General features: G+C 43.9%; 1 protein-coding gene across 1 annotated transcript; it reads left to right on the top strand.

The window, feature by feature from the left end:
• Window positions 1-15,442: 15,442 nt before the first annotated feature.
• On the top strand, window positions 15,443-17,373 carry LOC106565946 (potassium channel subfamily K member 15-like). Its single transcript, XM_045692098.1, has 3 exons — window positions 15,443-15,815; window positions 16,171-16,455; window positions 16,841-17,373. The coding sequence occupies exons 1-3, from the start codon at window positions 15,533-15,535 to the stop codon at window positions 17,173-17,175; spliced, it is 903 nt and encodes a 300-aa protein (XP_045548054.1). The 5' UTR covers window positions 15,443-15,532; the 3' UTR covers window positions 17,176-17,373.
• The last annotated feature ends 213 nt before the right edge of the window (window positions 17,374-17,586 follow it).

Below are 17,586 nucleotides of genomic sequence, written 5' to 3'. Positions count from 1 at the left end.
ATGATTAAATAAATTATGAGAGCCAACACAATATCTTGCATTTGGATTCGAATAATATCTCTACAGCAGTGGATTTGATAAAAATAAAAACAGTGAAACATTAAAAAAGTTTTCCTTTTTAAATAAAACTGTACCAAATATGTTCACGTCCCCAAATAAATGATTAAAACACACTGTTTTGCAATGAATGTATTCTTAACAGCACCCTCTAGGGTAGCACCATGATGTAGCTGGAGGACAGCTATTTTCCGTCCTCCTCTGGGTACATTGACTTCAATACAAAACCTAGGAGGCACATGGTTCTAACCCCCTTCCATTGTCTAACACAGTAATTATGACTTCCGGAGGACGTCCTCCAACCTATCAGAGCTCTTACAGTATGAACTGACATGTTGTTTAGCCAATCAAAGGATCAATGAACAAATATAGTACTGTCATGACGTGGCCCTGTAACGCTTGATGTAGTGGGTGTGGAGTCAGGCGCAGGAAACAAGAGTGTTTGCTATCGTGCTTTAATAAATGCACCGTCAAAGAGAGTATGCACCCAAGAACAACAACAGGGTGTAATCAAAAATACAAGGATCCAAAAACACGTTCCACTACACAAAACACAGTGAACGACAGAAATAAGCCTGCACACAGAACAGGTGGGGAAACGGGCTTAAATACCCAACTAATCAATAATAGAACACAGGTGAAACCAATAAAGACAAAACCAACAGAAAAGGGAAAAAGGGATCGGTGGCAGCTAGTAGGCTGGTGACGACGACCGCCGAGCACCACCCGAACAGGGAGAGGAGTCACCATCGGCAGGAGTCGTGACAGGCCCTTTTTGGGTATAAATCGTGGCATCCCCCTCTCTCTCGCTCACTCTCTGAATGTGTATATTTCTCAATGATGAGGTTTGCGTCTAATTCTTGTATAAAATGAATGAGTAAAGATTAAACTAGTTGTGAAATGATGTAATGTGATGTTAAACCTTTAATGTGAAAGAATTGTATTCCCTTTAACCTGTTAGGGCTAGGGGGCAGTATTGACACGGCCGGATAAAAAACGTACCCGATTTAATCTGGTTACTACTCCTGCCCAGTAACTAGAATATGCATATAATTATTGGCTTTGGATAGAAAACACCCTAAAGTTTCTAAAACTGTTTGAATGGTGTCTGTGAGTATAACAGAACTCATATGGCAGGCCAAAACCTGAGAAGATTCCATGCAGGAAGTGGCCTGTCTGACAACTTGTGTTTCATCTTGGCTCTTTTTATTGAAGACTGAGGATCTTTGCAATAACGTGACACTTCCTACGGCTCCCATAGGCTCTCAGAGCCCGGGAAAAAGCTGAACGATATCGAGGCAGCCTCTGGCTGAAACACATTATCGCTTTTGGCAAGTGGCCGATCAGAGTACTATGGGCTTAGGCGCATGCCCGAGTCGACCGAATGCTTTATTTTCTTTTGTCTGTTTACCTAAACGCAGATTCCCGGTCGGAATATGATCGCTTTTTTATGAGAAAAATGGCATAAAAATTGATTTTAAACAGCGGTTGACATGCTTCGAAGTACGGTAATGGAATATTTAGAATTTTTTTGTCACGAATTGCGCCATGCTCGTCACCCTTATTTACCCTTTCAGATAGTGTCTTGAACGCACGAACAAAACGCCGCTGTTTGGATATAACTATGGATTATTTTGAACCAAACCAACATTTGTTATTGAAGTAGAAGTCCTGGGAGTGCATTCTGACGAAGACAGTAAAGGTAATAACATTTTTCTTATAGTAAATCTGACTTTGATGAGTGCTAAACTTGCTGGGTGTCTAAATAGCTAGCCCTGTGATGCCGGGCTATCTACTGAGAATATTGCAAAATGTGCTTTCACCGAAAAGCTATTTTAAAATCGGACATATCGAGTGCATAGAGGAGTTCTGTATCTATAATTCTTAAAATAATTGTTATGCTTTTTGTGAACGTTTATCATGAGTAATTTAGTAAATTCACCGGCAGTGTTCGGTGGGAATGCTAGTCACATGCTAGTCACATGCTAATGTAAAAAGCTGGTTTTTGATATAAATATGAACTTGATTGAACAAAACATGCATGTATTGTATAACATAATGTCCTAGGGTTGTCATCTGATGAAGATCATCAAAGGTTAGTGCTACATTTAGCTGTGGTTTGGGTTTATGTGACATTATATGCTAGCTTGAAAAATGGGTGTCTGATTATTTCTGGCTGGGTACTCTGCTGACATAATCTAATGTTTTGCTTTCGTTGTAAAGCCTTTTTGAAATCGGACAGTGTGGTTAGATTAACGAGAGTCTTATCTTTAAAATGGTGTAAAATAGTCATATGTTTGAAAAATTGAAGTTTTTGCATTTTTGAGGAATTTGAATAACGCGCCACGGGATTACACTGGCTGTTGAGTAGGTGGGCAAGCGTCCCACCTAGCCCATAAAGGTTAAAGTTTAACTAAGTCATTGGCCCGCCCCCGTGAGCACAGACATGATCTGGCGTCATAGAACAGCCTTTTCTACAGTTACAAATAAAACCCCCTACTGAGGAAATCCTCTTCAGACCATGCATACCTTGGTGTCAGGTGAGGTGGCACAGGTTTGAGTACCAAGACTGAGCAAACCCACAGCGTGAGCTGTGATTGTGAATAGTTATTGAATTCCTAACCATACCACGTTGAGCATTGGCTACACGGCTGGAAATGGTTAAACTCTGAGACTATCGATCCCGACAGAATAAGAGCAAATCTTAGATACTAATTACTAGTCTGCAGCTAGAAATTATGATAACCTGGGATTGTGAACACCGACAACTGCCGAAACATCTATTCTATGAGAACATTTCTGAATGGTACTCTGAAGTATCCATTCTAACCATGAAATACTTTGATCTTCAGGGAAACAAAAAGAGAGAGAGACTCGGATGGACTGACTCTTCAGCAGACGGACTGACGATTCCAACAGAGATCACGATGACACCTGGGCGTAAATATATATTGATTGCAATTATTCCCGAATGAGTGTGCGTTCATGTGCAAAATAACCACATTTGTATTAATATAATTATAGTTGTACTGTGTGTAGTGATCCCTCTGGTCTTTCCCGCATGTCCTCAGTCCACACCCACTTCCCTTTGTCCACTGAGCTGTCATATCGGCTTAGCCCACTAGGGAACCTCCCCTATCATTTCCTTGTAACCATATGTACTATTTGTTTGTTTGTGCATTTCTGTGATTATTTAGTTAGTAAATAAATGATTAAGACAATTGGTGTATGGATGACTCATAGTGAAGACTGGGTTCGTGCAGATAACCAACAACGTTTGGAATGAGACTGATGTTAGGTAAATAATAATTAATTCATAAGAAGACTAATTGATCAGATATTAAAATATCTGAAGAGTTATATAACGAAAAGTATAACTTTGTAATCTGAAGATTTTCCTTGGTGGCCCGACTTTCTAGTTAATTACATTTACATGATTAATTTAATCACGTAATAATAAATACAGAGAATTGATTTGATGAAATAAGTCTTCACTTTTAATGATGCCAAAGACACGACAGTACTGACAACACAAGATACAGCTAGCTAGCACTGCAGTGAGCCCGTTTTCTACAGCAGGAAAATAATCCTGCAGCAACAGGAAATGTGAATTATTATGTGGATTATAATTAATTGACATTTCTTTGTAGGGGTTGATACATTTTTTGTTTGGGCAAATCAAGTCTGACATTTTAAAGTGTACATTTCAAACTTTAGAAGCCTTTTTAAACATTGAGTACACTACAGGTTTGCATTTCCTGCTAAGCAGGAAAATTCTCAGCATCAAAGGAGTGATCAAATTAAGATCATACACCTCAGTGTGGTGAGTAGTTGACTCAAAGAGAGATAATAGTTGAAGAATTCTGAACAAATTCATTTCTTCAACAATTAAGAAGAAGCAGCATAGAAAGAGAGATTTCTCTGTATTATTTTCTTCTAAGTTTACCTTTCACTTACTTAGCTAATAAAGATCCCCAATTAGAGGCAGCTGGTCATTGTTGTCTCTAATTGGGGATCATATTTAAGTAGTTGTTTTTCACACCTGTGTTTGTGGGAGAATATTTTGAGTTAGTGCATGTTGCACCTCTTCGTCACGGTTTGTTGTTTTGTTTATAGTTTATTGTGTCTTGCATAGTTTCACATTCAAAATAAAAGCTGTGGAACGAAACACACGCTGCGCTTTAGTCCGCTCCTTCATACAACGAACGTGACAGGAATGCTATTTATGTTAGCTAGCTGACTAAGGATTTCCATTACTGCAACTCTTCCAATTTAAGGTAAGCTTTTGTTTTTTTTCATTGATTTAACTGCTAAACTGCTTGCTGTATACTGTACTGCGTGATTGTACACATGATTGTATTGTGGGTATACTAACGCGTTAGTTTTAGTTTGTTAATTTTCCACTAGGCAAGGACATCACTATAACATCTAGTTTTGATTTACATTTGGTTGAGATGTTAACTAACATGAACTCATCATGAAATCAACAAAAAATTTCCCCATGTCATTGGATATAGGTTAAAAGTTAGGTGAAAAAAATGACGAAATGCCCTTATGTTGATGATGTTTTGCAAATCCAATAAGTTTTCCACGTTGATTCAACGTCATCAGATTACATTTTCTGGTTGAAACTATGTGGATAAAATGTTGATGGAACCAGTTTTCTGCCCAGTGGGAGGGTGACAACGATGTAGGCTTTGTAGCGGTTAGTGGTTACTTTATGAAGGTTTGGCTTGGAGAGGTTTTTTATGCCAGGTCACAGACAGCTGTGAAGTCCACAAGCGAAGGGAAAAAGGTGAGAAGAGGCGAGCGCATACCTGACAGAAGGAATTATACAACGAGCAAAGTGAGGATGCTGTAGGTGGCTTCTATGAAAGTGAAACGTGTTTGCGAGTGATCAAGGGTGTATTCATTCTATTGATTCTGTTGCAAAACGTTTCTTAAACGGAAGCAAATGGAACGAAATGGGGCGGGACCTACCTGAATTAGTCCAATAGAAACTCTCGTTTTGTTTTGCAACTATTTGGACCAATGACTACACCCCACACCTGCTGAATGCAGGCAAGAGTGTGCAAGGCGGTATTGAATGTGGCACTGTTTGTCACCTTGATTATTCCAATTTGTCTCTCTACATTATAAACTTTCATTTGTAGGCTAGGTTGTAGCAACCTCATGATGGGTATAGGGCAAATTCCAGTATCATGTAGTAGTGTAAACCTATCTGTAACGGCTGTCTGGAAGAGGGAACCAAGGTGCAGCAGAGGATGTGTTCATCATTAGAATTTTAATTCAAATAAACAAGAGAACACTACAAAATGAACAAAAAACGACAGCAAACAGTCCTGTTAGGAAAATACTCAAAACAGAAACAATTACCCACAAAACCCAAAGGAAAAACATGCTCCTTATGTGTGACTCCCAATCAGCACCAACGAGCTTCAGCTGTGCCTGATTGGGAGCCACACACACACAGCCCAAAACAAAGAAATACCAAAACATAGAAAAAGGAACATAGAACGCCCACCCAATGTAACACCCTGGCCTAACCAAAATAAAGAACAAAAAAAACCCTCTCTATGGCCAGGGCGTTACAGTACCCCCCCCCAAAGGTGCGGACTCCGGCCGCAAAACCTGACTCTGAAGGGGAGGGTCCGGGTGGGCCTTCTTACGGCGGCGGCTCAGGTGCGGGACGTGGCCTCTGCTCCACCCTTGGCGTCGCCCTCTTAGGTGGCGCACCTGGCCACGCCGAAGGTCTGGTGGGCGACCCTGGCGGCGCCCGGCAGTTCAGGGCAGTCTGGCCACTCTGGCAGTTCAGGGCAGTCTGGCAGTTCAGGGCAGTCTGGCAGTTCAGGGCAGTCTGGCAGTTCAGGGCAGTCTGGCAGTTCAGGGCAGTCTGGCCACTCTGGCAGTTCAGGGCAGTCTGGCCACTCTGGCCCTCGCAGTTCAGGGCAGTCTGGCCACTCTGGCAGTTCAGGGCAGTCTGGCCACTCTGGCAGTTCAGGGCAGTCTGGCCACTCTGGCAGTTCAGGGCAGTCTGGCCACTCTGGCAGTTCAGGGCAGTCTGGCCACTCTGGCAGTTCAGGGCAGTCTGGCCACTCTGGCAGTTCAGGGCAGTCTGGCGGGCAGCTCTGACTGCTCTGGACACGTGAGACCCACTGGAGGCCTAGTCCTGGGAGGTGGCACAGGACGGACCAGGATGGGGAGACCCACTGGAGGCCTAGTCCTGGGAGGTGGCACAGGACGGACCAGGATGGGGAGACCCACTGGAGGTCTAGTCCTGGGAGGTGGCACAGGACGGACCAGGATGGGGAGACCCACTGGAGGCCTAGTCCTGGGAGGTGGCACAGGACGGACCAGGATGGGGAGACCCACTGAAGGCCTGGTCCTGGGAGGTGGCACAGGATGGACCAGGATGGGGAGACCCACTGGAGGCCTGGTCCTGGGAGGTGGCACAGGATGGACCAGGATGGGGAGACCCACTGGAGGCCTGGGCCGAGGAGGAGGCACAGGATAAACCGGGCTGTGGGGGAGCACTGGAGTTCTGGTACGGACACTCTTTACCCACACTCCAGGCTGAATGCCCACTTTGGCCCGGCACGGGCGGAGAGCAGGCATTGGGCGAACTGGACCCTCCCAGCACTCTGGAGACACAGTGCGCAACGCCGGCGCAGGATAACCTGGACCGAGGAGGCGCACTGGAGACCAGATGCGCTGAGCTGGCACCATCCGCCCTGGCTCGATGCCTGCACTCGCATGGCACTTGCGGGGGGCTGGTATGTAGCGCACCGGGCTTTGAACGCGCACTGGGGACACCGTGCGCTCCACAGCATAACACGGTGCCTTACCAGTACCACGCTGCTTCCGGTAAGCACGGGGAGTTGGCTTAGGTCTACCACCTGACTCCGCCAATCTCCCCGTGTGCCCCCCCCAAAAAAATTGTGGGGCTGCCTCCCGTGTCCGTTGCGCTCCCTCTCCTCATACCAGCGCCTCTCAGCTCTCGCCGCCTCGATCTCCCACTGCGGGCGGCGATAATCCCCAGCTTGAGCCCATGGTCCTTTCCCGTCCAGGATTTCCTCCCAAGTCCATGACTCCAGATAGCTTTTCTCCTGGTGCCTCTCCTTGTGCTGCTCCTTCCTCTGCTGCTTGGTCCGTTGGTGGTGGGTAATTCTGTAACGGCTGTCTGGAAGAGGGAACCAAGGTGCAGCAGAGGATGTGTTCATCATTAGAATTTTAATTCAAATAAACAAGAGAACACTACAAAATGAACAAAAAACGACAGCAAACAGTCCTGTTAGGAAAATACTCAAAACAGAAACAATTACCCACAAAACCCAAAGGAAAAACATGCTCCTTATGTGTGACTCCCAATCAGCACCAACGAGCTTCAGCTGTGCCTGATTGGGAGCCACACACACGGCCCAAAACAAAGAAATACCAAAACATAGAAAAAGGAACATAGAACGCCCACCCAATGTAACACCCTGGCCTAACCAAAATAAAGAACAAAAAAAACCCTCTCTATGGCCAGGGCGTTACACTATCAATGTTACATTGAGCTGGGTGAATGGAATATGAATGACAGTCATCCAATATGCTGTATAGAAATAAGGCCATGCTCATAAAAAAACATTGTCCTCCCTAATCTTAAACGGCACCACAGTTGAACTTCTTTACTATGTCATGTACATCCACCCAGCCTGGAGGGACATAAAAAAAACATCACAAATCATATGAATTTCCCTCAAACCAGGTTTCTCCACCAGCTTTTACAAGAAGTCATAAACACCAGCCAATCCAGCACACTGAGTCATATGGGATTGGTTGAATAACTCACAGGAGACAGACAGGCACTGCAATCATGTAGGCCTACCTTTTTGTAAAGTGAAACATACCTAACAGTTGGAACTATTTTACCAGATCTTCATCTGGTTTTATTCTGTTTTCCCCCTCACTTAAATTATAGGCCTAACATTTTCAGACAAAATGAATGCCTTTGATGGGCCATATTGTAGGCCTACCACCTACAGTACCAGTCAAAGGTTGGATACACCTACTCATTTAAGGTTTTTTCTTTATTTTTACTATTTTCTACATTGTAGAATAATAGTGAAGACATCCAAACTATGAAATAACACATATGGAATCATGTAGTAACCATAAAAGTGTTAAACAAATCAAAATATATTTTATATTTGAGATTCTTCAAAGTAGCCACCCTTTGCCTTGATGACAGCTTTGCACACTCTTGGCATTCTCTCAAACAACTTCACCTGGAATGCTATTCCAACTGTCTTGAAGGAGTTCCCACACATGCTGAGCACTTGTTGGCTGCTTTTCCTTCACTCTGAGGTCCAACTCATCCCAAACCATGTCAATTGGGTTGAGGTTGGGTGATTGTGGAGGCCAGGTAATTTGATGCAGCACTCCATCACTCTCCTTCTTGTGTTTGGAGGTGTGTTTTGGGTCATTGTCCTGTTGAAAAACAAATGATAGTCCCACTAAGCGCGAACCAGATGGGATCACTGCAGAATGCTGTGGTAGCCATACTGGTTAAGTATGCCTTGAATTCTAAATAAATCACAGATAGTGTCACCCGCAAAGCACCCCCACACCATCACACATCCTCCTCCATGCTTCACGGTGGGAACCACACATGCAGAGATCTGTTCACCTACTCTGTCTCACAAAGACACGGCGGTTAGAACCAAAAATCTCAAATTTGGACTCATCAGACCAAAGGACAGATTTCCACCGGTCTAATATCCATTGCTCGTGTTTCTTGGCCCAAGCAAGTCTCTTCTTCTTATCGGTGTCCGTTAGTAGTGGTTTCTTTGCAGCAATTCAACCATGAAGTCCTGATTCATGCAGTCTCCTCTGAACAGTTGATGTTGAGATGTGTCTGTTACTTGAACTCCGTGAAGCATTTAACTCTACTTATCCTCTACAGCAGAGGTAACTCTGGTCTTCCTTTCCTGTGTTGGTCCTCATAAGAGCCAGTTTCATCATAGCGCTTGATGGTTTTTGCAACTGCACTTGAAGAAACTTTCAAAGTTCTTGAAATTGTTCGTATTGACTGACCTTCATGTCTTAAAGTAATGATGGACTGTCATTTCTCTTTGCTTATTTGAGCTGTTCTTGCCATATATGGACTTGGTCTTTTACCAAATAGTGCTATCTTCTGTATACCACACCTACCTTGTCAGAACACAACTGATAGGCTCAAACGCATTAAGAAGGAAATAAATTTGACAAATTAACTTTTAACAAGGCACTCCAGTTAATTAAAATGAATTCCAGGTGACTACCTCATGAAGCTGGTTGAGAGAATGCCAAGAGTGTGCAAACCTGTCATCAAGGCGAAGGGTGGCTACTTTGAAGAACCTCAAATAGTTACTACATGATTCCATATGTGTTATTTCATAGTTTTGATGTCTCACTATTATTCTGCAATGTAGAAAATAGTGAAAATAAAGAAAACCCCTGTAATGAGTAGGTGTGTCCAAACTTTTGACTGGTACTGTACATGATTATTGCTCTGTGTTGAACATCAGCTCCATCTATAGGCCATCTAAGTTACTTTTCAACAGAAAAGTTAAAAGATGTCATTATGGTAGTATATTTAAAATAATTTGAGTGAGTCTACACTTTCACCGGGGTACACATCCAGCCGCCTTCTCCCACTATAAGTATGTAATGATAACACATTCTGGTGTTGTTTCCCCTACGTCATTCTGTTGACATGGTCTGCATAGACATTAAACAGAGGTGTACATGATACAAGAGTTAACCTTAAGTCCTAAATTATCAGTAGGCCTACAAATACTGTAGTACAGTTAAAAGTATTTCAGTATATCTTTTTTTTTAATTGCCAGATCATACGACCCCTTTCATCTTTACATACAGTGGGGGAAAAAAGTATTTGATCCCCTGCTGATTTTGTACGTTTGCCCACTGGCAAAGAAATGATCAAATCAAATCAAATGTATTTATATAGCCCTTCGTACATCAGCTGATATCTCAAAGTGCTGTACAGAAACCCCAAACAGCAAGCAATGCATGTGAAAGAAGCACGGTGGCTAGGAAAAACTCCCTAGGAAAAACTCCCTAGAAAGGCCAAAAACCTAGGAAGAAACCTAGAGAGGAACCAGGCTATGAGGGGTGGCCAGTCCTCTTCTGGCTGTGCAGGGTGGATATTATAACAGAACATGGTCAAGATGTTAAAATGTTCATAAATGACCAGCATGGTCAAATAATAATACTCATAGTAGTTGTCGAGGGTGCAACAAGCACGTCCGGTGAACAGGTCAGGGTTCTATAGCTGCAGGCAGAACAGTTGAAACTGGAGCAGCAGCACGGCCAGGTGGACTGGGGTCAGCAAGGAGTCATCATACCAGATAGTCCTGAGGCATGGTCCTAGGGCTCAGGTCCTCCGCGAGAAAGACAGAGAGAAAGAGAGAATTAGAGAGAGCATATTTAAATTCACACAGGACACCGGATAAGACAAGAGAAATACTCCAGATGTAACAGACTGACCCTAGCCCCCCGACACATAAACTACTGCAGCATAAATACTGGAGGCTGAGACCGGAGGGATCAGAAGACACTGTGGCCCCATCCGATGATACCCCCGGACAGGGCCAAACAGGCAGGATATAACCCCACCCACTTTGCCAAAGCACAGCCCCCACACCACTAGAGGGATGTCTCCAACCACCAAAATTATCAGTCTATAATTTTAATGGTAGGTTTATATGAACAGTGAGAGACAGAATAACAACAAAAAAATCCAGAAAAACGCATGTCTGAAATGTTATAAATTGATTTGCATTTTAATGAGGGAAATAAGTATTTGACCCCTCTGCAAAACATGACTTAGTACTTGGTGGCAAAACCCTTGTTGGCAATCACAGAAGTCAGATGTTTCTTGTAGTTGGTCACCAAGTTTGCACACATCTCAGGAGGGATTTTGTCCCACTCCTCTTTGCAGATCTTCTCCAAGTCATTAAGGTTTTGAGGCTGATGTTTAGCAACTCGAACCTTCAGCTCCCTCCACAGATTTTCTATGGGATTAAGGTCTGGAGACTGGCTAGGCCACTCCAGGACCTTAATGTGCTTATTTTCTCGATATTTTTGTTGTTCTGTCTCTCACTGTTCAAATAAACATTAAAATGATAGACTGATCATTTCTTTGCCAGTGGGCAAACGTACAAAATCAGCAGGGGATCAAATAATTTTTTCCCCCACTGTAAGTCTCATCTGATATAGTAAGACCTTTACCCTGGTTTCCAGGGCAACCAGCTGCAGACCTGAGCCAGGTTAACGTCACCTACAGTACATGTTCTCCAGGCAACATCAGAGCCTAAAACGCCCTCTGGCTCCAGCTCCATCCATGGTTCATTATAGGCCACGCACAGTCCTTTGGTGAGGCTATTTGTGGAGGAAATGTACATTTACAAGAGACAAGATTAAAGAAGAGGGAATGCTGAATTGTTGCCAAAATCAAAAGAACACAATTTAGAGTGAGATTTAAATTCAATAAGTTGCATGTTTACAGGACATTTATGTTTTATCTAAATGATATAATTGATTGATTGTGTGGTTGGTTAGTTATTATTAGTTTCAACAGATATGTGAATCTTTTCACCAATCTGCAGTCCCCAAGGAAAGAAATGGGGCATATTATAATATAAATTAATATCATTTAAAATATAATCTACATCCCATATTCACTGCTTGTTTCATGTCTATCCACAATTTTTTCAAATAGACCAGATAAATTATTTTGTGGTATGTCACAGTCGTCATTCCTCCGTAAAGGTGCTGTCCCAGAGGATGGAAAGGCCCGTCAGGCCTCCCTAAAGGTGCAGTCCCAGAGGATTGAAAGGTCCATCAGGCCTCCCTAAAAGTCCTGTCCCAGGGATTGAAAGGTCCGTCAGGCCTCCCTAAAGGTGCTGTCCCAGAGGATTGAAAGGTCCATCAGGCCTCCCTAAAAGTGCTGTCCCAGGGATTGAAAGGTCCGTCAGGCCTCCCTAAAGGTGCTGTCCCAGAGGATTGAAAGGTCCATCAGGCCTCCCTAAAAGTCCTGTCCCAGAGGATCGAAAGGTCCATCAGGCCTCCCTAAAAGTGCTGTCCCAGAGGAGTGAAAGGTCCGTCAGGCCTCCCTAAAGGTGCTGTCCCAGAGGATTGAAAGGTCCATCAGGCCTCCCTAAAAGTGCTGTCCCAGGGATTGAAAGGTCCGTCAGGCCTCCCTAAAGGTGCTGTCCCAGAGGATTGAAAGGTCCATCAGGCCTCCCTAAAAGTGCTGTCCCAGAGGATTGAAAGGTCCGTCAGGCCTCCCTAAAGGTGCTGTCCCAGAGGATTGAAAGGTCCATCAGGCCTCCCTAAAAGTGCTGTCCCAGGGATTGAAAGGTCCGTCAGGCCTCCCTAAAGGTGCTGTCCCAGAGGAGTGAAAGGTCCGTCAGGCCTCCCTAAAGGTGCTGTCCCAGAGGATTGAAAGGTCTGTCATTCTGCCCTTTTGGTTAATAAGCCTCAAAGCACTACTCACATTAGCTGTAAAGTTCAGGTCAGTATCCTTCCGTGACACCTTTATATCCCTCCGTATCATGTAGGGTTCTATAGAAAAGACGCAATTATCACAATTTTCCAACCAAAACATTTACATAGAGGAAATGTGAAATAACGCTTAAAATAAGAGGCCACTTGACCATGCCAAAATTAAGTTCTATGAACTGTTGTTTTTTTGTGTGTGGAGGGAGGCAGGTGCAGTGTTCTCAGTTTATAAAAAATAAAGGGAGGGAGGGTAAACTCTTCCATGGATGGCATAAGCACAAGGAGACAGCTGAAATCCTCCATTCACAGTGATCTGGATTCGGATATGAAAGTCAGTGGGTACTTTTTACTTTACTCTTAATAATTCAGCATAAAAGTTGAATTATGTGAACATGCAAGTCTTGGTACACTCAACAAACAACGCATCAGTTCTGCTGCTGTGCTGTGACTTCTATCTTAATCATTTTCTATGCTGACATTTAGTAGTCTCTGTTATCAGTGTAAAGACAGCATCATGTTCTTGGTTATATCATGGCTCATCTTCCATCGAGGGATGGAACATTGGCAGATGACAGGCCTGGTGCTTGATATCCTGGTCTTAATGTCTTCCTGTGAGAGTTAGCTTAGAGGCTGAGTCAAGCCGAACCATTCTGTAGGGGAGAGCGTGATAGGAGCTTAGCAAATCAGATAAAACACTATAAATACTCCTTAGGCATCAGCAGCCACAAAGCCATTAGAAGGGTTGGGGACTAATGCTCAAAGATCATTTTCTGTTTTATTAGAGAATCACAAGCCAATATATTTCTCAATGCATATTCTTCTTGTGAAACTTCAAAAACCTTTGTTTGATTGCATTATTTGTGTCTGACATTAAACCTGTAGTTGTATAACTGATCTGCCCTAACAACCATGCATATTAATGCCACATGGACTGGAAAGGACTTTGGACATCGACTATTAACTTATCTTTCAGGGACATAATCCATTGAAATAGTAATGATTGTTCTTATCCTTTTTTCAGTAGAGAAAACAGCCATTCTCACTCTCTGCACTCTTACCATCTGGGTGGTAATGGATTTTGTTGGCACTGAGTAAAGCACAATATGGTATTTACTGTACTTCATATAGGACATAATAGCCCTGAATAGGCTTGAAAGGAGACAAACAATACATGTAGATTGTAATAACAGAGATGATCATGCTCTTAGTAGAGAAGAGGTAATAAACCTTCAGAATTTAGAGGGACTCTCCCTCTCTTTCTCCCTCTCCCTCCGTCTCTGTCTGTATCTCTCCCTCTTTGCTCCTTCTCTCTCAGACACACACACACACACACACACACACACACACACACACACACACACACACACACACACAGCCTTTAGCAATGATTCATTAACTTTATTATTAATGATGTTTATATTAATATAATTGAATATGGAAATGTAACCTGGTATGCGCAAAATCAATACAATAATAATAAACTTGTTACAAAATGATCAATTTACATTATTATAACTGGTCTCTGTGTCTAATCAGACCCATGTAAATGTACCTCATGTCCTAGTCTTTGAGTATTTGAGAGCAATCATGACATTTAAGACTTGAGGCTTTGGGGGTCATAAAATACTCACATGGTTAGCTACCTGTATTCTCTCTCTCTCTCTCTCTCTCTCTCTCTCTGATTTAGTTAATGATGAAGGCTCTATTGATCCCTCTGGGACTAAGTGTGCTTTATAAAGGTCAACTCCGCCACCAGCCCATGCTTCATCAGTCAGAGTAATACATTACCCAAGCGTTTTGTGAATACTTCGCACATGTATGCTTCGCAAAGTAATCAAGAGAGTAGATTTTGAAAAGGCCAGCTGTTTCTACAGTGCACCCCTCTCTCTCCAAAGAACCAAAAGAACAATAGTCTCTTTCACCAACTGAAGCCATCCAATTGACCATCTCTTACTGATTACAAACCAGTGTTCAGCACCATGGACAGGTCCAGCTTGCTGCGCACAGTGGGGTATGACTTTTGATCAAGGCCACCAGTTTATTTAGATTTAGATTCAAATAAATGTTCATTTGAAATGATCTACATTCTTACATAAGAAGTTGGATCGGTTAAAGATGGATGAGAGCAATGGCTAGAGGATCAAAAAGGCTACAGACAAAAAAGTCCAAGTGTGTCCTTCTTGGTCATTAGTTGTAAAAACTGTCTAAGCTACCGGCCATCATTAGAGCTGAGGTTTAACCCAGTGTGTATCATGAAAAAACAGTTTGGCTAGCCAGGTCCAGGTCAGGAAATTCTCCTTGTCTGGCCCTATCCATAAACTGTCATTTGACCGGTCTTGGTGATAAACGTGTCTTGCCAGCGCAATGTGCTTTAGTTCCAATGTGTGAGAGAGCAACATCATTAAAGCCTCGGATGAACACCAGTAAATCTTACATTTGGGAATTCAGACTATAAGCTATGCATGCACACCGGAACGCATACTGTAATGAGAACACATACCCCAAAGCCTATGGAAAGTGCGTGCAGTGCCAGTGTAAAAAATACGACAGGTACAATTACCTACACCGTAATACTATATAGGCCTAGGACACTGATGAGTTATATCAATCAACTATATAGGCCAGGCCCCATAACTGTTATGTGAATGGGGTGAATGTGGCCATGTGCGCGCTTTGTTCAAATAGGGGAAAATGACAAAAAAAAAACTGTGCCTGTTTAATCACCTGTAGGGCCTAGCCTATTCTTCAAGAAGCCTAAGATAATAACAGAGGGACAACAAGCATTAAAACAGGTTTTCTTCCTATAATTAGCAAGGCTGTGTTGGTCAAGGTTTGCATGACATAACTTGCGCGTACACCTGCTGTCTCTCTTCCTTAACACACCCTCCCACCTCTCAGTGCCCACTCGAGTTCGCTCGGAGTGAGGATGAAGGCGCAGAACATTCGGACCCTTTCTCTCATCCTGTGTATGCTATCCTACCTGCTTGTGGGAGCCGTGGTGTTCGACGCCCTCGAATCAGAGACCGAGAACTCGAGGAAGAAGATCCTGGAACAGAAACGCAATGAGCTGAAGAAGAAGTACAGATTTACAGATGACGACTACCGGGAGATCGAGAGAGTGGTTCTACAGTCGGAGCCCCATCGCGCGGGGAGACAGTGGAAATTCGCGGGATCCTTTTACTTTGCTATCACCGTCATCACAACGATAGGTAACTCATTTTGCTATGCCTCTTAGAAATATGTCCCAAGCAAGTCTTGGACTCGTTGTTTATGTGGTTTCTTTGCTCTGCAAGTGAAATCATCCATACATGAATCATCCATGCCTCCATACAACAAATCTGTTTGAACATTTCCTCTACTCTTATGGGCTTACCATGGTGCTGAAGCTGAACTCTTGTTTAAATTATTAATGAAACTGGCAGTTATGATAATGCAGTTATGGGGATTGTGTTAAAGAGACTACTGTTCTTTGGGTTATTTATTTATTAAAATATTTACTGTGTTTGTGTGTGTTAATGTACACATATGATGTGTCTATAACTTTGATATGATTCTGTTCTGCAGGTTATGGTCACTCTGCTCCAAGCACTGATGCTGGAAAGGTATTCTGCATGTTCTATGCAGTTCTGGGTATCCCTCTGACACTGGTCATGTTCCAGAGCATGGGGGAAAGGATCAACACGTTCGTCCGCTACCTCCTCTGCAGGCTCAAGCGATGCATGGGCTTAAGGAAGACTGATGTGTCCATGGGGAACATGGTGCTGGTGGGCCTACTGTCCTGCATGAGCACCCTCTGTGTCGGGGCAGCAGCCTTCTCCCACTTTGAGGGCTGGACCTTCTTCAATGCCTACTACTACTGTTTCATCACGCTCACCACCATCGGCTTCGGGGACTTTGTGGCCCTGCAGAAGAAGGAGGCCCTCCAGAGGAGGACTCCCTATGTGGCCTTTAGCTTCATGTACATCCTGGTGGGGCTGGCAGTGATCGGGGCTTTCCTGAACCTGGTGGTTCTACGCTTCCTCACCTACAGCACAGAGGAGGCAACCAGGAGCCTGGAGGTGGAGGGGGAGGAGCAAAAGCCAGCAGCGCCTAAGAGGACAGGGGGGTGGGGAGGTGGGGGAGGCGGGGGAGGAGGAGGCAGATGTGGAAGCATCAGTGTGGGACAGAGCTGATGGGATAGAATGGTTTGGAGCTGAGGATGGGAACAGTAGCCGCTGTAACCTCTCCCTGCCCATAGAGGGAGGCACCAGTCGTACCAATCTCATCCCCTCTCCATCTGAGGAGCGTAGAGAGACCCCTGGGGTCAGGGACTCTGCTAAGCATCCTGAGTTCCGCATCAGCGCCCTCTGCTCCTGTATGTGCTTCAGGCTGGGTGCCTGTGACAGCCCCTCTCCAGCCCATTGTGAGCACTCAGGCTGCCACAGCAACCCTGTCTTCTACAACTCCATCTCCTACAGGGTGGATGGAGTCTCCTGCAGCTCCAGGGGCACCTCAACCCAGTCCTTCCCCAGCAGCGATGCCCTTTTCCTGGGGATGAGCAGCCCTCACACACGGAGGAAGTCAGTATAGCTGCTTGGATTGTTGGGACACACTCTGGACTAAAGTGGTCTTTGTTCCTATCTACACTACAGGCAGAGATGTTATTCTGATTCTCTGCAGGTGGAACACATTTTGTATGCTTTTCCAAAAAGGTCACATTTACAGATTTTAGGTTGTGCTTCTACACTATATATACAAAGTATGTGGACATCCCTTCAAATAAGTGGATTCAGCTATTTCAGCCACACCTGTTGCTGACAGGTGTGTAAAATCGAGCACACACCCATGCAATCTCCATAGACAAACATTGGCAGTAGAATGGCCTTACTGAAGAGCTCAGTGCCTTGAACGTGGCACCGTAATAAGATGCCACCTTTCCAACAAGTCAGTTTGTCAAATTTCTGCCTTGCTAGAGCTGCCATGGTCAACTGTAAGTGCTGT

Source organism: Salmo salar, chromosome ssa12 (assembly GCF_905237065.1).
Source record: "Salmo salar chromosome ssa12, Ssal_v3.1, whole genome shotgun sequence".
In the NCBI taxonomy this organism is placed as follows: Eukaryota; Metazoa; Chordata; class Actinopteri; order Salmoniformes; family Salmonidae; genus Salmo; species Salmo salar.
The sequence above is the reverse complement of the archived record's forward strand: the minus strand, read 5'-3'. Positions and strand labels throughout refer to the sequence as shown.